This window comes from Myxocyprinus asiaticus, chromosome 18 (assembly GCF_019703515.2).
Source record: "Myxocyprinus asiaticus isolate MX2 ecotype Aquarium Trade chromosome 18, UBuf_Myxa_2, whole genome shotgun sequence".
Taxonomy (NCBI): Eukaryota; Metazoa; Chordata; class Actinopteri; order Cypriniformes; family Catostomidae; genus Myxocyprinus; species Myxocyprinus asiaticus.
In genome coordinates this window covers 32175855-32203034 of record NC_059361.1, presented here as the reverse complement: position 1 = coordinate 32203034, position 27180 = coordinate 32175855, and the positions used below count along the sequence as shown (strand labels likewise).

The window sequence follows — 27180 nt, the reverse complement described above, 5'->3', positions numbered from 1 at the left end:
CCATTGTGTCCTTGAGAAAGGCACTTAACTCCAGGTTGCTCCAGGGGGATTGTCCCAGTAATAAGTGCACTGTAAGTCGCTTTGGATAAAAGCGTCTGCCAAATGAATTAATGTAAATGTACTATTTCTATAAATAAACTGTAACAAAAAGCAAAAAAAGAAATAGTAAAATAAAGAATGGCTGGTGATTTCCTGTGCTCACTCTACTATTTCTATAGATAAACTGAGACAAAAAGCAAATAAATAAATAAATAAAAAGAATGGCCAGAGACATGGCTTAGTGGTCAGCACACATGCTGATCTTATGGAGTTTTGTGTTCCTTGCTCACTGGGGTTCTAAATACAATTATTATTTAATTCCTTATTTTTAAACAATTCACAATTGTATTTTATCAAACTACACAATGATGACTCTAAGACTTTATAGATATTAAAATTTCATTTTCTGTTAATGCATGATTTTCTGTAAAGCTGCTTTGAAACGATGTGTGTTGTGAAAGGTGCTTTACAAATTAAAATTGACTTGATTTGACATGCTCCAACATTGATATGTTGAGCTGCGGTGCTCATTTGGGAAATGTGCGTTCGAGTCTGGCATGCATCATGTTTCCAACTAATTCCCCCTCTCTTTACCCATGATTTCCTGTCCTCTCTGTACACTAAAGAACTAAAAAGAATGATTAGAGCCATGACTTAGTGGTCAAGCCAAATGCTCTGCCACTGATATGTTGAGCTGTGGTGCTCATATGTGAAATGTCAAGTCTCAGGTCCGAATGGGCCATGTCAAGAAGGTAACCCTTGTTCTGTGAAAGGTCTTGTGAGATTCACATGTGATTTTCATAACTGTGTTTATTTAGAGTCCTGTAACAACCATACACCTAACCCTAACCTGGTTCCAAGATCTGGTTAATGTTGAACATTTGAAAAAAAAAAAACAAAAAAAAAAAAACAATGTGTCTTTGTCTTTGATAAACTCTGACGCCCCTTCAAAACCTGTTTGTTTAATTGAGGCTAGTGGTATTCACTTTCATCTGTTACCAAAGCAATATGGCTTCATCTCATGCTACTGCTAGTAATTATAGCCTTTTTAGTAAAGTTTGTACAGGGAGAATTCAGTACAGTGCTTTTCATTTTTCATTTTCCCTGTTTAGCAAGGTCGACGAGCACCAGGGGAGAGAGTTAATCAATACACCCCCATGGCATTCATCACACAAAATAAACACTTCAGCCTCGCAGCTGGCTAATGCTATAGTACATGATCTTTCCCTCTGTCTTACACACAACTACACAAATACTCAATGCGAACTTAGACCAACACATACCAGACTATACATAAAATTAATCTCTTATGTCAGGGAGATGCTGAGGGGGAAATTCACAAAAAAGAAATTGCATTTACTGATAGCGCCGTTTATTTGTATGCAATGTCTGCGTTGTTTTAGCGCCCAGTCGTGCCAGATAAATAGCGCTGAGTTTTGCAAAAAAGGCACTATGTTTTTTAAGCATAGATTTTATAGTATTTGTGCTGAAAAGAATGTCAATGACTTAATTTAAATATATATGACACAGCACCATTTCAGCGCAATTTGCACCTGATTAAACAGGTTTGCTTGTGGTAAGTGTATATAATGACAAGTTTGTGTTAAAATTCGGCTTGCAAAAGTGCCATAATTGTTTGCATTTGTTCATATTTTGATGTCAGAGAAAGGCAAAGGTATATGCTACAACATTACAGCTGTATGACTTTTTGACTTCAGACATTGTTTATTTGAGGGGAGTTCGGGTGGATCTAAGAACTCAAAATGAAGGAATTACAAGATTCATGCCTGGCTCTCTGTCAGCAGTTTCAACAAACGCTCCCTGGTGAAGCTAAACTGCACTGAGGCAAAACAGGAGGAAACAAAAGGAGAGAAGGAAACAAAGTTGTGCAATCCTTAAGGCCGCAAAGTAGTAAAACGCAAGCCAAGCAGGAAGTAGAAGCTGTCATCTTGTTAATCAGCACATTGTGACAGAGGGCTGCAAGGCTGAACACACACACACACACACACACACACACATAGCCCAAATGGCCTATATGACGACTGGTGTGCTGACACCAGAAGGAAGTCATTCAATACTGCCAGTGGTCAATGGTGCAGTGCTACACTAATTTCTTTAGATTGTCCCACTGCAAATGGGTCTGTGCATGTAATGCAATTATTTATGTGCAGCTTTAAGGGAAATGCCAAGGAAAATCTGAGTTTTTTGATGGCAACTTTTTACTCAAATATGGGGGAAAATGTCGTCATATACAGCTTGTAAGTGTGAATGCATGTACGTTTCTGACCAAACTAAACTTTTGTGGTCAAAATTGCTGCAAAATATCCAAGAAGTCAGCAAAATAATAAAAAATAAAAATAAAAAAACGCAACACCCTAAAAATATAAATATGAATCATAAAGAGACTGAACATTTATTTTCTTTTTTAGGATTAGAGTTTGGGTTAGTCAATCGTGATTATAATTTGCTTTATTTAGGAACAACAGAAGGTAATGTGATATTGCCATATAGATAGGAAACTACCATTTAGGTGAATGTGTGTTTACCTTTACCTAGTTCAGAGAAAACTTTGTCTCCAGCAGTAAGCTAAATCTGACAAAACCACCCTTTGGGTAAATTTGGGTACATCCTCAATTGGAATATTTTTTTTTTTTAAATGCAAGTTTTCTTTTAAGGGTAGGTAAAGGGTTAGTCTATAGTAATTATCATAAAAATAAATAAATAAAAACAAAATATATATATATATATGGTATATACTGTATCTTCATTTATATACATTATATAGGTAAACGTGTGTGAGTGACTACTGACCTGGCTGTGCACAGTGTTAAGATGGTTATTGAAGGTCATGGTGAGATTGGTAGAGGTGCTGGGGGCTACATGTGTTATAAAAGGGGTCTTGCTCTGATTGACTGTGTCATACATGTTCACCCGACGCTTGCAAATCTCCATGTTCTGGAAGCAGGATTTGACACTGTAGGAACAATGGACAAGGTCAGTAATCTGAATGCAACATTTCACCATAACCCATATTTATTCATTATAAACTATACAAGACTCTTCATGTGGTCTGGTACTGCTGATATAGTTCAACTGACTGTGTGCTGTGTGGGAAGTCCAATAGATGTGTCATTGTGACGAAGGGGTGGTTGAGGGTCTCTATGGGTGTGATTCTCTTGTCTGCATCGATGGTCAGCATCTTGGTCAGCAGGTCGATAAACTCTCTCCTGTCTGCCTTCTCCACCAACATGTCACTGCCTTCCAAATCTGTGGTCATATTCACCTGCAAACAGCAAAAATGAGGGTGCGAAAGGGACAGACAGAAAGCAATAAGAATTGTAGTTTACTAGCTCTTGTCTTCTTAATTTGACTGCTTCTTTATCAGTTACTTTAGATATCATCAAAGAATTCCACAAAATTCAGCAGAATTTTTTGCGCCCATTTGTGCTGTTTTGGAATTGTTTTTCTATGTAAACTCGTTCTATTTAACGTCTTGAGACACCTGCAGTCTGTTTTGTTTGTTGCACTGCACCTAGCTTTTTTTAACACAAAAAACATGTTCTCTGTGAACAGTGCCTTAGAACACCGGTCAGCAGATTTTTTCCAAAACAATTAGCATAGAAAATGCAAAAAAAAAAAAAAGTCTGCTGATTCCATTTTGGCCAGGCGATAAAAAGTTTATTGCTGTGCGATTAAGCAAAATTACAAAAGCAGCATTTTCAGACAATATTTGTAAATTCTGCATAAAATGCGTGTTGGACCATGCTAAACCCTGAATTTGGGAAATAGAGATAATTAGCAATCATAATTGTGGAATGAATAATCCTTAAGGACTGAATGTGTGTTCTATGTAAGCATTCAAAGCCTGAGTGTTCCCAAATGAGGGAATCTGTCAACAGTATCTTCTGAGCCTACTTACATCTTACAGCATTTGTAAATAATACATGCAAGCATCTGAGTGTGAATAACCCCCTCGTCTCGCAGTGCTTGGCATGTACATATCTAATAATACACGCAGATCTGTCAGTCAGCATGTGTCGTTCTCTGAGGACAGTAACAATCTTCCATCTCTTTGATATTCCCAAATATTTGCTCTCATATTTACTGCTATTCACTAAACCTTTAGGTAACATCTTAGAAACTGAAGCAGACATAAAAAGGTGAGAAAAAAAAAGTATGACATGTAATTTAGTCAAATAAGACAACATGAAATCAACCTGCACCAGAACTATTTCTTTCTGAATGTAAATGTGTGAATGCATTAGTGAGTGTGTGTTGTCTGATTTGGGTTTTTGGCCAGTAAAGCAGAGCTGTTTTTTGGGAATCTTGCTCAGAGATGGCTAGCGCATGCTGTTTATCTGTGGCCTAACCTCCCCGAGCTATCAGATAAACTGCCAGTCACGTGTGCAAATCTAAGTCCTTTTTCTTTTTATGCAAGCTATTCTAGGCCTATCCACTCTTTCTGGCTCTCTTTATCTTCCTCTCTCTCTCTCTCTCTCTACTCTGTTTTCTGAAAGCCTGGTGCATGATAAAGAAATAATCTTTGACACGAGGGGAATATAATCAGCCCGTGGTCAGCTGGACTAGAGCAGGGTGCAGAATGTGAGCCGCTTTGGGAGACACACATGAGAGAAGCGACTGCATACAGTAGCTGCTGTGCACAAATTGCACACACATTTAGTAACCTGTCTCTAGAAGATGATGAAATTCAGAACAACCATTCTTCTCAACTTGTTCTCCATCTCAGATCTGACTGTTCGGCTTAAATCAGGTGAATGCACAAGTGTCTTACTCTGAGTGTAAACATTTAAAGGCAGGTGCATATCATGAAGACAGCGGTGTAGATGCTCCACACACACTCTGGCAGTGCTTGCAACAGCAGAAACCGAGCAAACACAAGCACACACACACACTCTTTCCTGTCTGTTCTCTTTGGGACTCTGAAGGTGTCTTTACATTGTTCAGTTGCTCATTGCAAAGATTTCATGCTTGTTTAATTTTTTTTTTTTTTCAAATTGTTTACTTAATAATAATAATAATATTTATTTTAAATAATTTAATAAATAGTAACAATCATTTTCTTCATTTTATGAATAATAACTTTTATAATAAATACAAAACAATTAATATATAAATATATCAATATTGTTTACTTATTATTAATTATATTTGTATATTGCTACATAATATATTATAATTATTTTAATACTATTATTAATGATCATTATAATAATTATTAATTATATTATTAATAGTAATAATAAAATAGTATGTATATAATCATTATTATAATTCTAATAATTATTCTTTATTTATTTGCTTTCTTGAGTATGTCTAATACCTTTCTCCTTATCAAAGGCACACTGGGGGAGTATTTTAGTGAAACTATACTCTTTCATCCCTCAATGAGGCAGGGTTCTATGTGTAAATGTGTAAAATGCAAATCAATGGCAATTTCAAATTTTGTGTTGTCATGACAATCACAGTGTGATGAAGTGGTGGCCAAAAATGAAAATAAATAAATAAAACTATTAACATCATAGGAGACAACATTTTGTCATGTAAGCGTGTTACATTGTGTCCTTACAGATGCGACGTGATAAAGCGAAACGCAATAAAAAGGTGCAAGGACATTCTGTCGATCGCTTGGTTTCTGTTTTTACGACATTGTGTCTGTCCAAAATCCTGCTCCCATAACTGTACATTAAACATCAAACATGTAGAATCAGTATGTATTAACATTATCGCGGTCGTTAGCACCACAAATTGCTTGTCGGTGGAACTTATTGCATTGCGCCTGGTTACATTGTTTCTTGCGATTGAGATTCTTAGAAATACGTTTATCTTGCGTAATAAAAATACATTCAATACGTTTACATGCGCAGTGTCAATCAAGCTACAGCTGGTTTTTGTGTTGTCAAACTACAGTCTTCATCGGTCTGACCAAGTATACATGATAAAATGCTTAATCGAATATTTCAACGAAGTATGTCAAATACGGTTAAATACATGTCATGCATCCTCTCTGTCTTTCGGAGCAAGCGCACAATGCCGTGGCCACTTGTGGTCCAATTAACATGTATATATGCTGGATGAAGCCAAGCTACAAACGCATTATCTAGGTCTATTAGTCCAACTTCGCTAAAGCGTTTACATGATGAAAATCGAACATTTAAAGTGCATGTAAACGTACTGATTGTCTTTGTGCACATTAAAATGTCTGTCTAAATGTACTCTGCCTGTTTCACTGCCTATCTGTCTGTTGATGGACTTGACATCACGTTCCAACGCAAAACCTGGTGAACTAGTTCTTTACACAGAGCAAGTCAGTATCATATCTTACATCATAATGCCAAAAGACCTGACCTGAAATCAAAGCTCTGATCTAATTCTTGTAAAACACATTGTAAATACATTGCAGATTAAGCATGTCTGAGCACAAGCATAATTCGTTATTTATGAATTCATCTGAATTTGCTGTAAATTGGATCAGCCGTTTTAATCTGATGAGGTGGGATGGAGTCGGTTCCTATGGAAATATCCAAACTGAAGTTTGCATCATTGTTGGCAAAAGCGTGACTTGGCCTGTTCAGACATTGGCTGGCCGGTGATGAGACATGCTGATTTCAATAACTCACAGAATGAAAAGGTCATATGTCATGTGTCTCATCGTTGAGTAGCACCCAGGGAACTGAGGTTCCCATGCAGCGTTAGTTCACCATTGTGCTTTTGAGTCATGTCCTTTGTTACATAACACCATAGGTTTCTGTTGTCTAACAGAGGTGTGAGTATTACTGGAAACTCTCCACACCAGTTTGGAGAAAAAACACTTTAATAGTGAGAGTGAAAGGAAGGTTATTATTAGCGTTGAGCCATATTGTTTTCTTCTGTTGAAGCTGGAGACAGGTTTTGTGGTAGGAACAAAGATACAAACTCCTACCTGTGCCATATCATCCAGGCAGTTGAAGATATACTTGCGAGCTTCCTTAGATTTGATCCCAGTCTCTGCCTCGTGGTCTTCAGGTGTCTGCAAGCACAAAAAGGAATATTGTCAGCAGGTGCTCAATCTAAACCTACTGTACCATGATATGACTGACTCATCTCTCAAGATAGCCTCCACTTGAAAGTTCTTATTAAGACTGAAAAGCGCTTTCACATCAGGAATAGCATATACAGAGATGGCAGCACAACATTAATTATTTATGTGGTCTTCTGCTGTTGTAGCCCATTCACCTCAAGGTCTGAGATGTTGTGCATTCTGAGATACTATTCTGTTCACTACAATTGTACAGAGTTATCTGAGTTGCTGTAGCCTTTCTGTCAGCTCAAACCAGTCTAGCCATTCTCCGTTGTCCGTTCTCATCAAAAAGGCATTTCTGTCCACAGAACTGCCGCTCACTGGATGTTTTTGGCACCATACTCTTTACACTCTAGAGACTGTTGTGTGTGAAAATCCCAGGAGATCAGCAGTTACAGAAATACTCAAACCAGCCCATCTGGTACCAACAAACATGCCACGGTCAAAATCACTGAGATCACATTTTTCCCCCCATTCTGGTGGTTGATGTGAACATTAACTGAAGCTCCTGACCTGTATTTGTATTATTTTATGCATTGCACTGCTGCCACATGATTGGCTGATTAGATAATCGCATGTATAATTAGGTGTACAGGTGTTCCTAATAAAGTGCACAGTGAGTGTACATATACATTTTATGGGCAAAGGAAACTGACACAGAGAGAGATTTTGACATCAAAACTCATAAGAATGAAAAATCATGAGATATTAAAGATATCTCATTTGTTCTTCTAGACAACAGTGAGATTAAATGGAGTGAAAATGGAGGCTTTTGTTGTCTACCGCTTCTCTTTTTTTTTTCTTCCTGAGAACACCCTAGTAATCTCACGTGTCTATTTCCAAGGTTTTGATCTAAAAAATATCTCAACTGTGCTCGGATTTGACAAGATACCAAAGTTCTGCCAAGCCTGAGATTTCAGTACAAACTCAAATATATCAAATATATCAATTTCATCCAAAAACAAATGATCTGTGCTATGCTATTCACACTCATTTTATAGCAGTATACTTTTACTGTATGTCAAAGAACTTTAGGAGAAACATCTGATGCAAAGTTGACACAAAAAAAAAAAAAACATAACTGAGAACTCAATGAAGTTTCTAGAGCAGGGGTCAGCAACCTATGGCACGCGTGCCAGCATTGGCACACGGAGGGGTAATCACTGGCACGCTAGCAATGGCGAGAGAGGAGTAGACTATTTTATTCATATGAAATTCTGCACCTGCATTCCAATCTATATCTTGACGTAATCCTTCCTCATGATCACACAGTGTGTTTTCATCAGCTGAATGGGAGACTAAACAAAAAGTTTAAATGTGACGTGACTGCAGTATACCTAACAGACTCGTGCAGAGCGTGCAAGCCATTCACGCATCATGAGCCAACAGCGCTTCACTTCTGGTTAATCGCACGAGTAAAAGCGCCCGCTTTGCTTTGGCCAGGCTGCACTGATGACAGCCTACATTCAGTGTTTCATTTGTTTCTTTTTGCTTTCAGAACAACACGTGATGTAATAAGGAAAACACCATTATTAATCCTTGAGATTTCCAACCCAGCATACAGGTACACTCTCCTTAAACCAGGGTCACACTCAAATTTACATTAAACAATTAAAAGAGAAAACATAAACCCACATCGTGGGGTTCAAAAAGCTTTTAAAGTCTATTCAAAATATAAATTAAACCTGGAAATAAAGTTTTGGGATTTTGCAGATGTGATTCACCAAAAAGGGCTAAACAGTTGATTGTTTTGTGATGCGCAAATGGCTTGCACATGCTGCACGCGTCTGTTGGGTATACTGCAGTCGGTGTCAGCACAGCCATTGACTAGGAATATAAAAAATGGCAATCCATGTCAAAAAGGTTGCCGACCCCTGTTCTAAAGCTGTGAAAGATCAATCATTTGAGCAAGAACAATTTCTTTTGGGAAGTACAGTACTTAACATCGAGGACACTATTTCAACATTTCAAGTCACAAGCATTGAGGCCACAGAGTGCAAGGGTGTATCGACAATGCAGAGTGAACGTTTTAAGCTTTTCTAGTTTTATTAGATCTGTATGTATGGCGGGAAAGGGAGGAACCTTAGTTTTATTGAGGTGGACCAAGAAGGGCTTAATATTATAAAACGTCTGCATTTACGATTCACCATGTAAAGCTTTCAAAGTTCAGCAAAGTTAATCTGGAGAGAAAACTCTTTATTGACGATGGGCAACCAGCCAACGATCCAGTAAGGATGGGGAAGGTGGAGAGAAATAGGTAAGAATAAAGATGGAAATTGAGAGAGGGACGTTAAGCAGGATTCGGTTGTCAAGTCCTCTCACACAAAATCCATTTCGAACACATTAGCCTCCTGGTTTGTTTATAGGCTGTAGTGGATGCCTCAATTTAACTTTAAAGTGATAGTTTACACAATTTAATCATTTTCATGGGGGGTTGTTGCTTGAGGAATATTATTTTGTAATTGGTAACATATGCACGTGTAATGTATTTTTTCCCCACGCATTTGTTGATCTTGGTTAATGTTACTTTAAAAATATACTATTGTTCATTGTTAGTACAGTACATGTTAGTTCTTAATTATGTTACATAACTTTATTTTTAATATTAAAAATGTATTAGTACATGTAGAAATTAATATAAGTCAAGATTTAATAATGCTGTAAAAGTATTGTTCATTCTCAGATCACTTTAAAATAATATTCTTGGATCACTACAATTTAAGATCATTTGACAGCATTTGTGACATAAAATTTATTTCCACAAAAATTCATTTTGACTTGCCCCTCCTTTTCTTTAAAAAAAGCAAAAATCTGGGATACAGTGAGGCACTTACAATGGAAGTGAATGGGGCCAATCCGTAAACGTTAAAATACTCACTATTTCAAAAGTATAGCCAGAAGACGTTAACAATATGCATGTTAACATGATTTTAGTGTGATGAAATCACTTACTAACCTTTTCTGTGTAAAGTTATATGCAATTTTACAACTTTGTTGCCATGACGATGTAATGTAAACAAACTCTAAAACCCTAAAACAACTGTAAAAATGACTATTTAAACAAAATACATGAGTTTAACAGAAAAAATACACTCACTGAGCACTTTATTAGGAACACTATGGTCAAAATGCTGTCGATTGAGCTTTACTTGTATTGCACCCGGAATATTCCTTTAAAGCTTCATATTACAATTACTTTCTAATAATCAAAACCCCCCATAATCAAAACAAGCAAGTACAACCCCCCAGTTATTTACACCATGATCAATGGAAAGATGTAAATGTTCAAGCCAAATCTAAGCCCTTAGACAGAGCAAGGAAATGTGAAAGTAGCAGTGTGAGATTTTACCTTCAGTCTCCATAGAGGATAGGTGGAGTCAGGGTCTCTGTTGAAAAACCTGGTTGTTTTCGTCCCTGCACTCAACAGATACTCCGCTGGTAAGCCCTGTGTTTGAGAGATGTACCGGATCTAGTGGAAGACATAAACAGAAGTGATTTGAGATCTAGAACTGATGTCATACATTCCGTGCTGAATCTGCCTTGATACACTTAAAGCAGATGGAAAATATTATTTTACTTTAAGTCAACATGAAATCAAATTTGACCCTATTTACTTTTTAAATACACATTGGTATTATTGTGCATGATTCAGTGCACATTTTTTCAAAGGAATAAAAGTTTGTCTTTGTAATCTTTAATTAAAATGTAATAACTTGTTCCACCTTTGAAACGACTTTAAGATTTTTTTAAAGTCTTAAAGGTACAGTAGCCCGTTTAACAGCCAGAGAGGGTGGAAAATGGTCACACAAAACTATATTACGACTGTTCTTGGTGCAGGAAACCTTAACATTATAAATGGGCTATCAATGGGAAAATCATAACAGTGAGTGAGAAAACAGGCTGACGACATTTTGTCTGCCTAAAAACATATCAGTCACTCAGCTGCCACGTTAATTGACACAACCTCAACATTCCGGCATTAGAAGCTGAGTAAACAGCATCGGTGATGAATGCAGTCACCACGAGACTTATTTCCCCTGCCAAAACGTATTTTTACAGGTCTGCCTGGGTGCCGCAATTACACTGAATGTCATTCACACACCTGAAAGGCTAAAATACAAGGGTTTGGCAGCCAAGAGAATCAACAATAATAATAATCTCTTCAATGACCCCTGCCAATCAACCAATATAAAAACCGAAAGACTGAGCTCATAGTTATTCATGAGACCTTGATTATTGCGTTGAATCATTTGTCAATTAAAATTCAGCTTTTTGTGTGTGTGTTTACTTATGGAGGATTCTTGCTCATGTTTTCAAAGTGTTGCAATGAGTTAAAAGGACTCAAAAATAACTTCTCAAGCTCTGTTTTTAAGTGTCAAAATCAATAGTAGCCCTTGTACACAGTTGGCCTTCATAGACTTTGTTCAACTTCAGGGACTTTTATGTTTTGTTTCAACTTCTTTTTGTTATATGGAGGTCACATTAAAACTGTCTTGGAAACTTGTTTTTTTTACCATGCCTTTTACTACTTTTCAAATGCCTTTTATGAATATAATGTATTGTTTTACCCTTGTTTTACTCCAGACCTTGACTTTCAATCTTAAAGGGATAGTTCACCCATAAATGAAAATTCTCATCATTTATTCACTTTCATGCCATTCCAGATGTGTATGACTTTCTTTTCTTCTGCAGAACACAAACTATGATTTTTAGAAGAATATCTCAACTCAGTAGGTACTTTCAATGCAAGTAAATGGTGGCACCATAAAAGTAATCCATACTACTCCAGTGGATGGCATGAGGGTGAGTAAATGATGAGAGAATGTAAATTTTTGGGTAAACTATCCCTTTAAGATAAGACAATACATCATAAAAATATTAATTATTACATTTTTAAAACTATGTTCATATTAAAAGAGTGCAATAAACATAAACCATAGCAATATTTATTGTGTGAAAATGATGAAAAAATGTCTCTCCAACATTTTTTATCAGAATTTGAGTTTTTCAATTGTTAGTTTACTTGTTTACCAAGGAGACAACAGTGTCGGTGAATAGCATGCTTGAGATTAAATATGAGATTTGTGACATGTAGAGAAAATAAAGTAAAATCAAGGTAAATGAGACCGAATATTTGTGTCATTTCTAATCAGTAAGTAATTTTATGTAAAAAGCATAAAATATTAGGATATATTAAATGCTAGCTATGAAATTAGCCTTAGAAAGTCCAAAGAGTCCGCCACTTTATTCCAAAATTTTTCACATGTAATTTCCATAACAAATACATAATTTGAAATGTGATGGAAACGACATTTGTTCGTTCAGAAAATGAGAGAATTCTCTTATTGGACATGCATGTCCACTGTTGGACATTGTTAGCAGGCAAATTAAATAAACTAGTGAGAGAAGTTCACATGGCCAAAAGTACTGCCCAAGAAACACCCAGAAATGGCTTGACTAAACGGGGCAGCCGAGGTAAAATGCCATGAGTGCTTAATGTTTGATTGCCTCCCAAACTACTTGACAAACACAAGACCTCATAAATGCTTTAAATGAAGGGTCGAAAAAAATCCTATTTATTTGTGGTACAAAGAGATGGTGGGGAACAAATCTGCAAAGTTCTTTGCTGTGTTTAAGAGCTTGTTAAAGATGGTCTTGGTTTGCTTAGAGCTAGAACATTAGCCCTGGGCTGTTCAATGAAGCCAGGATCTGTTTTTAAAGAGAAGGCATTGCTCTAGAGCTCAGGATCTGGGCTAATTGGGCAGTTTGTGGCATGTGTCCAGAACTATGGAGGGGCCAGAGAGAGATGAAAGTCTGAGAGACGCCACACACACAAACACACAGCACTTGAGGAGAGCTGAGGGTGCAGGGGCCTAGCCAGCAGTCAGTTGTTTTCTCTCTTTTAAGCACAAACAGTAATTGCGGGATGTTTTTGCAGCCATTTTTCTGAGAAAGGAGATGGCTCTTGGCCGGGCCACACACGCAAACACACACACTCTCACACACAAAATCAAACATGTCCTCTGCCTTGTTTTAGACTATCTTTAAAAATTAGTATCAGGGATTTCATTACTCAAATCTCAAACTCATTTTCCAATAAGTGATTTCTTCATATATAAAATTAATATTACCGGTATGTAATCATATACTCACTCATGTTGTTCCTGCTTTTAGTCAGTTTTTAGCTTGACAGTCCCTGGTTTCCATTTACTTTTATTGAATGAAACAGAGCAGTGTCAACATTCTGATAAACTTCCTTTGTGTTCCACGGAAGAAAAAAAATCATGAGGGTAAGTAAATGATGACAGAAATGTACTAGGTGGAAACTTTAGACTAGGTGAACCATCATCACATGTCTGGAACCTTGGCAGCCCTCATCTCACAGCTCTATTCTGTTTTCATCACGATGTATTAAACAATTAGACATGTCTTACCTGGTCATACTCAGATGCTCCGGGGTAAAGGGGCCAGCCCAGGAACAGCTCAGCGATGACACAACCCAGGGACCACATGTCTATGGCCTCACTGAAGAGCAGACCCAGGATGATCTCTGGAGCTCTAGAGAAACACATAAAGAAATTAATGATCAACTTTAAGAACAGCCAGATCAGAATAAATCAGATTTAAGACTTTTGTATAGCTACACATTCTTAAAAATAAAGGGTCTACAGATGTTCAGCAAAGAAGACTCTTCTCTTTAAGATCCAACATGATGGCACAAATAGGTTTGTCAAATGAGCATATTGGTTCTAGGTCTCAGGAGAAGTCCTTCTGGGTTCTTTGAAGCACCAGGCTATAGACGATTTTCTAAATAACCATGGAACTAAAAAAGATTCTCCTATGTAACATACAGTCTGCTGGTCATTTTTGCTAAATAAACACTGACAGGGTGCCTGAAGGGGTTTATTTTGTGATGACTGTACATTATCCTGCTTATTACATGGCTAAATACAAAATAAACATATACATGGACATGAAATATTGATTTGAGTGAAATAGTTCAATTATGCGAGAAGACAGAGACTGCAGAGTGATATGAGAGACATCAAATCAGACCAATCAGAATCAAGTATTCTAGAGAGCTGTTAGAAGGCATCGTAAGAACTCAAAAAAGGTTGGACTGTAAAACCTTTCCTAGCTCTACTTAGAACCATTATTTTTAAGAGTGTAAACAAAAAGTGTTGAAAGTGATTTTAGCTGTTATACAATTTCCACAATTAGCCACGCCCCCTCTTTCCAAAACCCCACACTCTAAAGACACCAAATTACCTTTGTTGAGACCGACACGGATCAGTGAAATAGCGCCCTCAACTGACAACTGTTATGAGCAACATAGCATAAAAATGGCATTAAGTCTCAATAATTTGCTGCAACTACAATACTATGAGAAAGCGCACAATGATTGCCAGGCAGAAAGTGTCAGAGACCGCAGCCCGTGGACACATTTTGTTTGCTGTTTACAGAGTCTAGTGCTGTCACAGAAACAGGTGAGATATCTCACAACACTTATTTTATTAATATCTTTCAGGCAGTAGCATATCTTACCATGAAAAAAATCACTTACTGCACCTTTAACTGACATATGCTTTAAAAGACAGAGATAGAAACCCATCTGAAATGTTCAGTTGTTCTCCATATTTATTTATTTAATTTTTGCTATTTTATTTTAACAGAGACAGTAAGAGAGCTAGGAAATTATAATTTAATGACTTAAGCCAGATTCAAACTCAGGTTGATGCTACCATGCAACATTGGACCTGAACTACTATCAGGTTATGCTGCTAACGTCTGCTAACTTCTCCATTTTCAAAGTATCCTTACTTTTATAGGTTTGTTAATGGTTTGAATAGTAAGTTCAAACAGAGTTTTGATCTATGGTGCAATACTTGGTCTTTAACTCAGAAGGCCAAAGGAAAACAGACGTTCACATATTTTGGACCAAAGCAGTTAATGTGCAACCTGTTCCATCAAAACCAAAGTTGGCATTCGTTACATGTGAGGTCTAAGACCTCATTGTACCATTTAAGATTACTGAGTTGTGTAATACAGACAAACTCTAAATACATTTGTTTCCACGGACACTGCAGGTGGGGGTGGGAGGTGAGAGACAGCATGTGGCATGGCATTACTCTAGGTTGACACGGCCTTTCTCTTGTTAATCATCATTCCATTTTTTTCACAAAAAATAAAAATTGTAAATACTGTCAATATCACTTTCTTTCTTCCGTGGAACAAAAAAGATGTTAGGCAGAATGACAGAATGTAAAAAAATGCAATGAAAGGGTATGGTAACTGAGACTTACATTAGCCTAACATCTCCTTTTGTGTTTCATTAGAAAGAAAGTCAGTGGTGAGAACATTAATTTTCAGATGACTATCCCTTAAAAGACTTTCATAAAGTCTTAAAGGTGTCAGAAATGTGTATATTACACACACAAACACACACACACACACACACACACACACAATGTGCCTGTCGGGTGCCAGCTCAGCAAAAAGGCTGTCAAGGAAAAAACAAACAATCGTAGGAAATAAAATTGCAAAGATGTCTTCTATCTCAACTGTTGCTCCTAGAGAGCAATGGAATTAAATGGAGTTTTTTGGTTCTCTAAAGTCTGCAATCAAAATCAGATGTTTCAATATGAACTCAAAACATTTCTTATCTCATCAAATTCTTCGAGGACCACATCTGCATTTACAGAACATTATTAGTTATATGTATTACATTATGATTGTGAGACTCATAGCTATTAGAGCTGAATGATATCACCTGGCACCTCACGAAACAATACGTATTGCAATACACGTCATGATTCCATATATTGTGATACATCACATTTTCATAATTTTCAATTCCAATTTCAATTCCAATTCATTTGGGTATGTCTAATGAAAAGCATGTAGCTCGAAACATCATGTTTTTGTCTCTTGGTGAGCTCATTAAATTGATTAATGAGTGTTTATGTGATATGAATACACAAGAAGTTAAATATAAATATCGATACATGGATCTACTGTATCTATACAATATAATGAGAAAAAGTATTTAAAAATATCTATATTTGATTGTATAGACACAGCCCTAATAGCTATGCCCTAATAGCAATGCTGGTCCACCAGCAAGACCAGCATCAAACCAGCATAAATCAGCCAGGTCCAGTATGGCCAGCATGAATAAAGTACTGTATGTGGTGCATGACGTGATGTGATGTCATGCCACGTTGCCCCATGTGTCTGCTGCTCCATCCCAAGATACATCACTCTCTGTGACACTGAGGACACATTATGGCCACCACGTATGCAAATTCACATCCCACTTCCATCTTTTCTGTCTCTCCTTCCATTGCCATATGCAAAACTGACCAGCAGCTGCTGATGCAGGAATTTCAGTGGGTGTGATAAACACACACACGGCACTAACCACCATCCTCATTCTCTTGCGTATAAAACCTCTGCTCGTAATTCAAAAATCTGTGGTGAAAAATTCACAGCCCTGTTCCAGACACACATATCCACACACACACACACGGAAATATGAGGTCCAATAGTGAGTGTGTTTGAGTTCATTTGTGGCATAGTTTGTGAGATGTGTGAGATGGTTAGGATTGTCAGGCTGTGGCACACAGGTGTGTGTTTGTTTGCATTCGTTGTCGCCGTGCAGCTGAAATGTACTACATGCATGGGTGAAAAGATGCGTAAAAGTGCAAACATCTTCTCCTGGTTCTGATATTTGCATGGCATGCCCACATGCAGAATATACACACATTTAAAAGTAAGAACACACACACACTCGCACACATTTACTGATCTATCTAAAGGGGAACATACCATAATTCTCTAAAGGGGCAAAACACAGTAACAACAGCAACACTGAAACCAAGAAAGATGGGTTCTAAGTTTTTTTAATTAGATGCACATGAATCTGAGCCAAAACCATCTGTCACAGGACAGATCATAGATTAAGAGATCTGATTTTGGTCATAATTTTGACAAAATACATATTTAAAGTACAGTATAGTTACTGCGTTTTGCCTTTGCATGACAGCACATTCTTCTACTGATTTTATATAAAGCTAAAAATAATTACAATAGATTAACCCTAACTACCCTAAACCAAACTGTACACACACACAGCTGTGGGAGCTTTTTCTTGTACACAACTCCACAAATCAACATGTGTAAACAAGCACAGGAACAACACGTGTTGCTTGAAGATCTTTGCACCCAACATAAGTATCACTGCAACATATAAAATAAACTTTGGAGTGTAAGTATAGACAGGCAGTCTCTTGCCAGGGTGTAAATGTTTTGTGAATATGGGCTCAGTCAGCGCCTACATGGTGTGGAATGACAGACGTGAACATCCTCCCTGCTTTGACATCCGTTGAGGGTCAATGTCCCCCCACTCACACAAACAAAGTGAAAGAGAGCTTTCTTCTGTCATTGACAACAGTATCAACATTCTCCTGAATACCCAAACCACATAGTTGCTATTTGAGGCTCTGGCATCTGAATATAGGGCTAATCAGATTGACAACAATAATTTATAAATCAGTTAATAATGGCTGATACTAATGTTGTCACCAATATCATTATAAATCAATTACTGTTCCCTATCTGTCACTCACTCGATGTTGTGTCGATGTAGTGACACTAGGGGTCACTCTTGGGAGCCCGAGACACCTCTGGTCTTTGATAAAAGGCCAATGAAAATTGGCGAGTGGTATTTGCATGCCACTCCCCCGGACATACGGGTATAAAAGGAGCTGGTATGTCCTCGTGACCAGTGGAGACTGTCACATCGGGGGCAGATGTGTGCCACAGTTGGGCGTTCAGGGGCGGGAAGACCACCGCTGGAGCGCCAATCCTGCAAGGAAAAACTCGTGGACAGTAGTCGTGATGACGACCGTGCACACTGGGTATGTGACCCAGGGAAGAAGGAAACCGCTCTTTTGCTGAACCGTAGGGGTTTTACAGCCCCTACTTCATCGTACTGAAAAAAAGGCGGTGGGTTGCGGCCAATCTTGGACCTGCGAGTACTGAACCGGGCTTTACAGACTTCCGTTCAAGATGCTGACGCAAAAACACATTCTGGTGAGTGTCCGGCATCAAGATTGGTTCGCGGCGGTAGACCTGAAGGAAGCGTACATCCACGTCTAGATTCTACCTCGACACAGACCCTTCCTGCAGTTTGCATTCGAGGGTCAGGTGTATCAGTACAAGGTCCTCCCTTTTGGCCTGTCCTTGTCTCCTCGCGTCTTCACGAAGGTCGCAGAGGCAGCCCATGCCCCGTTAAGGGAGGTGGGCATTCGCATTCTCAACTATCTCAACGACTGGCTATACCTAGCTCACTCTCGGGACATGTTGTGCGCACACAGGGACTTGGTGCTCTCACACCTCAGCCGACTAGGGCTTCGGGTCAACTGGGAAAAGAGCAAGCTCCTCCCTGTTCAGAGCATCTCTTTCCTCGGTTTGGAGTTGGACTCAGTCTCTTTGACAGTGCGCCTCACGAACGAGCGCACCCATTCGGTGCTGGCCTGTTTGAAGGCGTTCAAACAGAAAACAGCGTTTCCACTGAAACTTTTACAGAGGCTCTTGGGGCATATGGCATCCTCAGCGGTGGCCACCCCGCTTGGGTTGATGCATATGAGACCGCTTCAGCACTGGCTTCAGACTCGAGTCCCGAGATGGGCATGGCACCACGGGACACATCGCATGGTCATCACGCCGGTCTGTCACCATCTTTTCAGCCCTTGGACCAACCTCTTGTTTCTATGGGTAGGTGTTCCCCTAGAACAGGTCTCCAGGTGCGTCGTGGTCATGACAGACGCCTCCAAAACGGGCTGGGGCGCTGTTTGCAACGGGCACGCAGCCACCGGCTTGTGGACGGGCCCGCGATTGCATTGGCACATCAACTGCCTCGAGTTGTCGGCAATTCTGCTCGCCCTGCGGAGGTTTCGGCCGTTGATCCAGGGCAAGCACGTGTTAGTTCAGACAGACAACATGGCAACGGTAGCATATGTCAACCGCCAAGGCGGTCTGCGCTCTCATTGTATGTCACAACTCGCCCGCCGTCTCCTCCTCTGGAGCCAGCAGCACTTCAAGTCGCTGCGAGCCACTCACATCCCGGGCAACCTCAACATTACAGCGGACACGCTGTCACGGCAGGTTACCCTCAGGGGAGAGTGTAGACTCCACCCTCAGGTGGTCCAGCTGATTTGGAGTCGATTCGGACAGGCACAGGTGGACCTGTTCGCCCCCCAAGAATCCTCCCACTGCCCGCTCTGGTACGCCCTGACCGAGGCCCCCCTCGGCACAGACGCACTGGCACACAGCCAACTACATCGACACAACGTCGAGTGAGTGACAGATAGGGAACGTCCTGGTTACTTGCGTAACCTCCATTCCCTGATGGAGGGAATGAGATGTTGTGTCGATGTAGTGACACTAGGGGTCACTCTTGGGAGCCCGAGACACCTCTGGTCTTTGATAAAAGGCCAATGAAAATTGGCGAGTGGTATTTGCATGCCACTCCCCCGGACATACGGGTATAAAAGGAGCTGTATGCAACCACTCATTCAGCGTTGTGGCAGGAGGGACACAATGTCTCGTTCCTTCAATCAGGGAACGGAGGTTACGCAAGTAACCAGGACATTCCCTATCTGTCACTCACTCGACGTTCTGTCTAAAATTGAACAAAAAAGAAAATGTTCACATTTAAAATGTTTTACATTACAGTAACAAATATAAATGTTTAGTACTTCTGAAACATCAAATATAGTATGCTGTTTGAATTGGAAAACAAAAATAAATCTAATATTTATCAATTTATTTCTAATATTGGCCTTATCAGATGAACACATTTCATTTACAAACCAGCTTATATTGGCTGATACCGATATAGTCACCGATATCGTTATAAATCAACTTCTGTTTAACGTTTACTTACAAAGTTTAGAGCTCCAATCTAAGACTACCTCCACATTAATCTGTATATATTTGAAAATGGTGTTTTCTTTTACGAAATGCTCTCCGTCCACACTGCCGTTTTCAAGTGTTTTCAAAAAGTTGCTCATTCACACAAAAACGTATGAAAACTCTTAAATCATCTTACTGCGAATGCAAAACATCGCCGTTCCAAGTACGGTCCGGAACGCAATTGTCCTTGTGTTCCATCACCGGACAGCAATTCCGAGTAAACTTCCTTATCGCCTTTGAAGGATTGCAATGTGAAGGTTGTGTAAAGTAACATATATCTTTAACGATGCTATCAAAGTGAAAAGCAGGCACAACAACAATGCTTCAACATGGGCCACCATCTTGATTATTAAATGTTGAATGGATCACGACTGTGTCACATGACAACAAATACATTATTGTTTTCAGATTTCTCAGTTTTCCCTGTCCACACTACAATGTGCAGACTGCGTTTTAAAATGTATCCACTTGGGAGAGGGTTTTTAGAAGAGCTCAGTTTTCGCTGTCAACAACACAATCTCAGTGTCAATGGAAAGCCAAAATGTAGAGAAAAAGATGCACTTTCAAACGAAAATGTATTAGTAAGGACATGGCCTAAAATGTTTTACAGTACATTACAGTAACAAATATAACTGTTTAGTACTTCTGAAACATAAAATATAGTATGTTGTTTGAAGTGGAAAACAAAAATAAACCATCACATTATCTCTTTCCAATATCAGCCTAATCCAATCGACACCGATAATTTACTAACCAGCTTTTATTGGCTGATACGATATAGTCACAGATTTCATTATTAATCATCTGTTTTTTTAACAAAAAAGAAAACGCTCACATTTAAGCTCCAATCTAAGGCTATGTCCACATTAATCCGGATACATCTGAAAACGACGTTTTCGTTTTTGAAACGCTCTCCGTCCACACTGGACATCGCCTTTGAAGGAATGCAATGTGAAGGTTGTACAAAGTAACATTTATCTTTAACAATGCTATCAAAGTTAATAGCAGGCACAACAAAGTCACTACAACATGGGCCGCCATTTTGATTGTTTGGGTTGAATGGATCACATGACTGCGTCACATGACAACAAATATATGATAGTTTTTAGATATCTTCATTTCCCCTGTCCACACTACATTGGAAGATGGCATTTTCAAATTTATCATCTTGGGAGAGTGTTTTCGAAAAGTTCCGTTTCCGCTGTCAAAAACACAGTCTCAATGTCGACAGAAAGCCAAAATGTAGAGAAAAAGATGCTCTTTCAGACAAAAACATATTAGTGTGGACGTTGCCTTAAATGTTTTACAATACAGTAATAAATATACTTGTAACTGTTTAGTACTTCCAAAATGTCAAATATATTATGCTTTTTGAACTGGAAAACAAAAATAAACCCTGACATTATCTGTTTCCAATATCGGCCTAATTTGACCGACACCGATCATTTACAAACCAGCTAATATAGTCCCATACTAATATAGTCACAGATTTATTGTGCATCCCTAATTAAAACTCACTTTTAAATGACATATTCCATATTGACATATTGTTGATAACCTCCATCTCAAGTCTCTTTAAAATAAATAAATCAGAGCAATGAATACAAATTATTCCCAGTAATAATAATATTTACTCTGACTTACTCATATATGACAGAGAAATGTGGTTATATTATGTTGAATGGTGTGATATTCTTGTGGTTTTCCCATATTCAGCTTCATTCCTTTCCCCTTCCTCTCCTTCTCATGAAAAGAGACCTGATCATCTGAGCAGCCTGCTTATGGCCGCACTACCCCAAGACCAATTTTAATATTCATGTGATCAAAGCCTGCTAAAGCACGAGAGGCCGAAAGTTTCTGGCATGCCATTTTAATAAACATTGCGTGGTGAGCTCAGCAAGGGGAGATCCATGCCTCCTCCACACCTGTGACTGCAAGAGAGATGGATTGAGAGGACATGAGAAAAATGAGACTCAGTGTGACAGAGAAAAAAAGAGATGGGCTCTGTTCCAAAACCTAGTGGGCCTGAGTAGACAGCATTTTAAAGGGATAGTTTTTCCAAAAATGAAAATTCTATTATCATTCACTGTGCTCCAAATCCACTGGAACAGGAGGGGAGGTAAACGATAGAGACAAAACAAACAGTCCAGTGGAGTGTGAGAATGAGAACAAGGGAGTCAGGGGAAGCTGTTTAGATTTCTATCTCCACGGAGTCTGAGCGTGGGGTCATCTCTCCCCTGCGCTTCAACAACTTACTAAAACAACCTTGGAAATAGTCCTCCCTGTTATTGTACTCTTATTGTGGGAGTGCTCTTTCATTTCAAGGCCCTGTGAACCTCTCCCTCCCTCTCTCTCTTCAAAATGCAGAGGAAATCGCTGACGACGCTGTCACTCTCTCAACTCCCTTTATTCCGTCATTAGCATTCCCAGGACAGAAAGAGGAGAAGGAAAATGGGAAAACGTAGAGAGTGAGAGAAGGGGAGAGAAAAAGCAAATTGATGGCCTCTTCTCTGTAAATGTCACTGTTACAAACACCTTCATGAGAGCAGGCTTTTGCAGAACTGTAGGGACTGACAGCTTTAGTTGCCATAAACTTTCATTGCATCTTTTTTTGATACATTGAAAGTGACTGTTGCCTGAGACTTTCTAAAGTAAGAAAGTCAAACGGGTTTGGAACTACATAAGTAAATGCTTTATTTTCTTTGTCATTTCTACCACAAATGTTACATAATTACTGTAGAGATTAAATATGGAGACTGTTGGTGTCCTGGAAGTGTCCAGACTGACTCCAGCCCGGTAGAAGTCTGGATAGCACACAAAAACACACATGGTCCTTAAACACAATTCATCAGTCTCTGTGTCATTGACAACTTCCTTTGCGTGCAACTAATGTAGAAGAAAAGACGCAAGAAGCAAAGATTAGTATTCTGATCCATATATCACCCAGGCGCCTGTGAGTCCCGCTGAACAAACAAAAGGAGGGCGGGAAGCCATGCGGCGCGTCACAGGGCTGTAATCTATTGCCACACACACGTCTCATTCTCCTACTGCTTTTCCACCTGAGACTGCTTATTTATTTATTTATTTTATTACTATCACCATTTTTCTGTGTCTGCTCTTCAAACTTGTATGGATGCTTTGGTAATATTGTGTTTAAGACAAGCATTCCAATACAGCACTTCTGAAATTGAAAATTGAAATTGAAGGGGAAGAGAGAGAGAGAGAGAGAGAGAGAGAGAGAGAGAGAGAGAGAGTGAGAGAGAGACCACCTGAGTGACCCCAGCCATGAGCCCAAAGCTCTCTTAGCCTCACTCTCCTCCACCTCTTCTTCTCTCTTCTGCCCATTCTCCCTCCCTTTTCTCTGTCCCTCGCTCCAGCTCTCTTTTAAGCACCCTCTGTAAGTATGTGGGTCACGTTGAGAGTTTTCTGCTCAAGGAAAAGGTCTAAAGAATGAGACTCTTAATGGACACTTTCACATTAGCTGTCGAGCCCCAAGTGAAACACGCTACAAGTGGAACTCTCTTCCCACAACTTTCTCAGACACACACCCTAAATGAAAACAGCCTCAGACGCTTCATGGGTGGAATAAACAACACAGTTTGTTGTCTTTCTGGTGTGTATGTGTGTGTGTGTGTGTGTGTGTAGTCTGGAAAAATATACATCATACAAGAGTGATAGTGAACTGTGTCGTGACATGCAATTTTTGTGTATTTCAGTGTTGTGGTCTGCTGTACAATGCTCAAACTAGTGGTCGCCCTACAAGGATTTTCAATGGCAAATGCTGATATCTAGAGAGCAGGGTAGTCGATAGTCAATATAATACTATATGATATTTATACAACAGTTACTGTAGTAACATTTCACAGTGTCAAAACCGAGATGCTGAAAAAAAAAAAACAGAGATGTGGTGCACCGGTCAAAGACGTCCATCTAACGCATGAAATGTTCTGCTGGCTGTGGATGGCTGCGGTTCTGAGCCCACACACCACACTCAGTCTCAGACCATTGCTTCTGAGAAGCATAAAGTCTGTTATTTCTTTCTCTGCTTCTGAGACAAAGAGAGGGAAAAATTCTCACCTACACTGACCAGATAAATCAGTAATGTGCCTCTATCACACCTCCATCTCTCTCTGTTCCCTCGTTACCCCCTCGACCCCTTTACAGCATGCGGTATAACATCTTATAAAGTATGCTAGATTTGGATTAGTGCTTCCAAAACCATAGTATGTTGAAAATAGTACGCCCAGATGGAATACTACTTACTATTTCCGGTGGATTTTCAAAGTACGCATTCAGTATGTGCGTGCTTTTTGGGCTAATGTGTTCACGCTATGCAAGTGAAATTTGTGTCAGTTTACTTTATCTGGAAGAAATTTGGTGAGGAACATAGTTAAGTAACAATTAATTCAGCTAGATGCAAATACTAACATAATTGTATGCCTCAAGGTGTCTGTGGTATCATGACACAATTTTATGACTGTAGTATGTCCTAATAATGGCATATATTGGCTTACTACATACTCAAAAGTACACACTTTTTCATTAACAGTACATGAAACAGCTAAAACCAGCCTAAGCCTAAGCCAGTTTTCTGTTCTTAGTTGGTTTACCACCCTGATCAGGTTGGTCTAATTTGGTGGTTTTCAAGCTTGGTCAGGCTGGGTCAACAACTAGACCAACGTAAACCAGCAAATCAACTTAGGGGTGGATGTTTGGGTTCGAGAGAGAGGTGTCAACATATAATAGTGCACAAAAGCTTGAAAATAATCACACCTTTTCTGAAATCTCAGAAGCTCTGTGGTGAACCCCAAGCTGTTCCCTCCTTTCTGTTCCATGAATGGGAAACAATACTGCTCTTCTGTCTACTCAACAAACCCCTACAAAACCACTGACCAGAAGAGACAGACAGGCTGCAATGGAAAAAGAAAGAAAGAGAGAGAGAGAGAGATAAAGAGAGAGAGACTAGCTGTGTTTGCGTTTATCGTGCTCCTTAGAACTGAGCACTTAATCTGCCTGCAGATACGTTACACCGCAATTAGCCATGCTGCATTCTTCTGCCTTCACACAAACACAATATCTCTCACTATCTCTCTCCCCCTCACACACACACACACACAGGGGTGATGAAAGGGAGGATAATTACTAATAAAAGTGGAACAGGGACAACGATTGTGCTGTCATGCGCAAAAAAATGCAAGGATTCAAAGGGATTCATTTTAGTGAATCAGTTTGTTAGGATGGGTTCAACGTGGCATTCTAGACTACATAACATTTTTATAGTAAAATACTTTTATAAAAATACTTACTTTTAGTTAAATACTGCTGTTTATTACCATGTTTTTGATTTGAATATTTATGCTTTTAACAGATGCTTTTTGGCCTAAAAGCGACTTTAGTGAATTCAAGCTATTTGTTTTATCATTAAATGCATTCCATGAGAATTGAATCTATGGCCTTGGCATTGGTAACGTCTTGCTCTAACAGGTTAGCTACAGGAACACATTATATTAACTGTGTATAATTCCAGTGATTTATAAATGCTACCCAAATTGGTTTGACCGTATCATTTAAAAGAATCAGTTCTAAAGAACGATTTGTTCATAAATTAAACATCACTCTCAAACAAAACCCCAGGAAACGTCCCTATGGATGTTTGTCATTACCATTCAGCACAGTGCAATTGCAATAATATCTCTGAAAATACCATCTTTGACATTGCGTCTTTTCACATGCTGATGAGAACAGAAGGGGATAACTTCATTAACGTTTGCTCTGACAGGTGATTAACTCCAACCCATACAACCACCTGTGGCCTGCAGAGTGTGATCAACTCTCCATAACAATACCCATTGTTTCATCCTTCAATACACATAAACAAATGATTTCTTATCGTATTCACTGTAACCTCAGTTCAAAAAGAGTGGGGGTGTAAATTGCCTTTGTCCTGCTCTGTTCATTGAAACACTATAATAGAAAACCAGCCACCACCACAATGTTAGGGTGTTGTGGGTGGTTGCCTGGGCATTGCTATGCAGTTGCTGAAGTGTTCTAATTTGTTTTTAATTGCATTGCTGAATAGTTGCTAAGGTGTACTGGATGGTTGCTTGGGTGCTGCTAGGTGGTTGCTAGAGTGTTCTGGGTTGTTGCTAGGTGGTTACTTATTGGCCTAAGTCAATCTCTATGATATCCTGGTCTCTAGACATGGCTCAGTTCATTCCTTCAATGTAAGTCAACAGGATTTTTCCAGTTTTATCGTCCACTAAGCGGAATTCACAAGTCTTATTGCTTAGAAAACTAATAGCACACTCTCCTCAACAAGCCACATGATTTAAGGAATCAATCCTGTCCATAGCCCAAGCAATGCAAGATATATTACACACCAAAGTTATTACTTATACTAATATTAAGGATTTTGAAAAATCCCTAAACCTAAAAATGAACTATAGAAATAGTGATGCATGCCTAAGCAAACACCATTAATACAAAAAGATGTTTGCCCACACTTAATTCAGCTAGAGTGTGTATGCTTAATGCAGCTAGATTATAACGTGATGGCTCGTGACTTATTGAATCATAATATATGTGCCAATGTGCATTTCTTATCGTGAAGAAAACTGGCAATATTTGTTTTGTGAGTTAAAGATGGATTGAAGTGAACAGAAAGGTGAGAGAGGGTAGTCTTCACCCCATTATACACTGCAACAAAATATGTTTTTGATTAGTTTTTGTTTTGGCTTGTTTTACAATATAAATATCTAAAACTCCTTTAAAACAACATACATTTTCTTTAGCAGTTATATAATGACTATAATATTATTGTTGTATATAATGTTTTAAATATTTAAAAATATCTAAAAATCCTTTAAAAAAAGATGCATTCACCTGAGAAGCAGCGTATAAGATATTTAGACTTGCTTTTAGAGAATAGATATTTTGTCTTTACTGCACTTGCAGAAGTATAACCAAGTGAAAAAATACACTTATATACAAAATACACTTATTTTTAAGAGACATTCTCTTAAAGCAAGTCTAAATATCTTAAATGTTGCTTCTCAAGTAAATGTATCTTGTTTTAAGGATTTTTA

At 38.8% G+C, this 27180-nt stretch overlaps 1 protein-coding gene across 5 annotated transcripts in view; it reads right to left on the bottom strand.

Annotated features, from left to right (window-relative positions):
* The window catches only part of hipk2 (homeodomain interacting protein kinase 2), a 133987-nt gene that overhangs the window by 31664 nt on the left and 75143 nt on the right, over window positions 1-27180 (bottom strand). For all 5 annotated transcript variants that reach the window (XM_051723917.1, XM_051723916.1, XM_051723914.1 and 2 more), the window contains 5 exons: window positions 13552-13675; window positions 10467-10586; window positions 6980-7066; window positions 3138-3322; window positions 2851-3013 (listed from right to left, as the gene is read on the bottom strand). In XM_051723917.1, the coding sequence (XP_051579877.1) occupies window positions 2851-3013; window positions 3138-3322; window positions 6980-7066; window positions 10467-10586; window positions 13552-13675 (679 nt within the window). The remainder of the gene's footprint in view (window positions 1-2850; window positions 3014-3137; window positions 3323-6979; window positions 7067-10466; window positions 10587-13551; window positions 13676-27180) is intronic.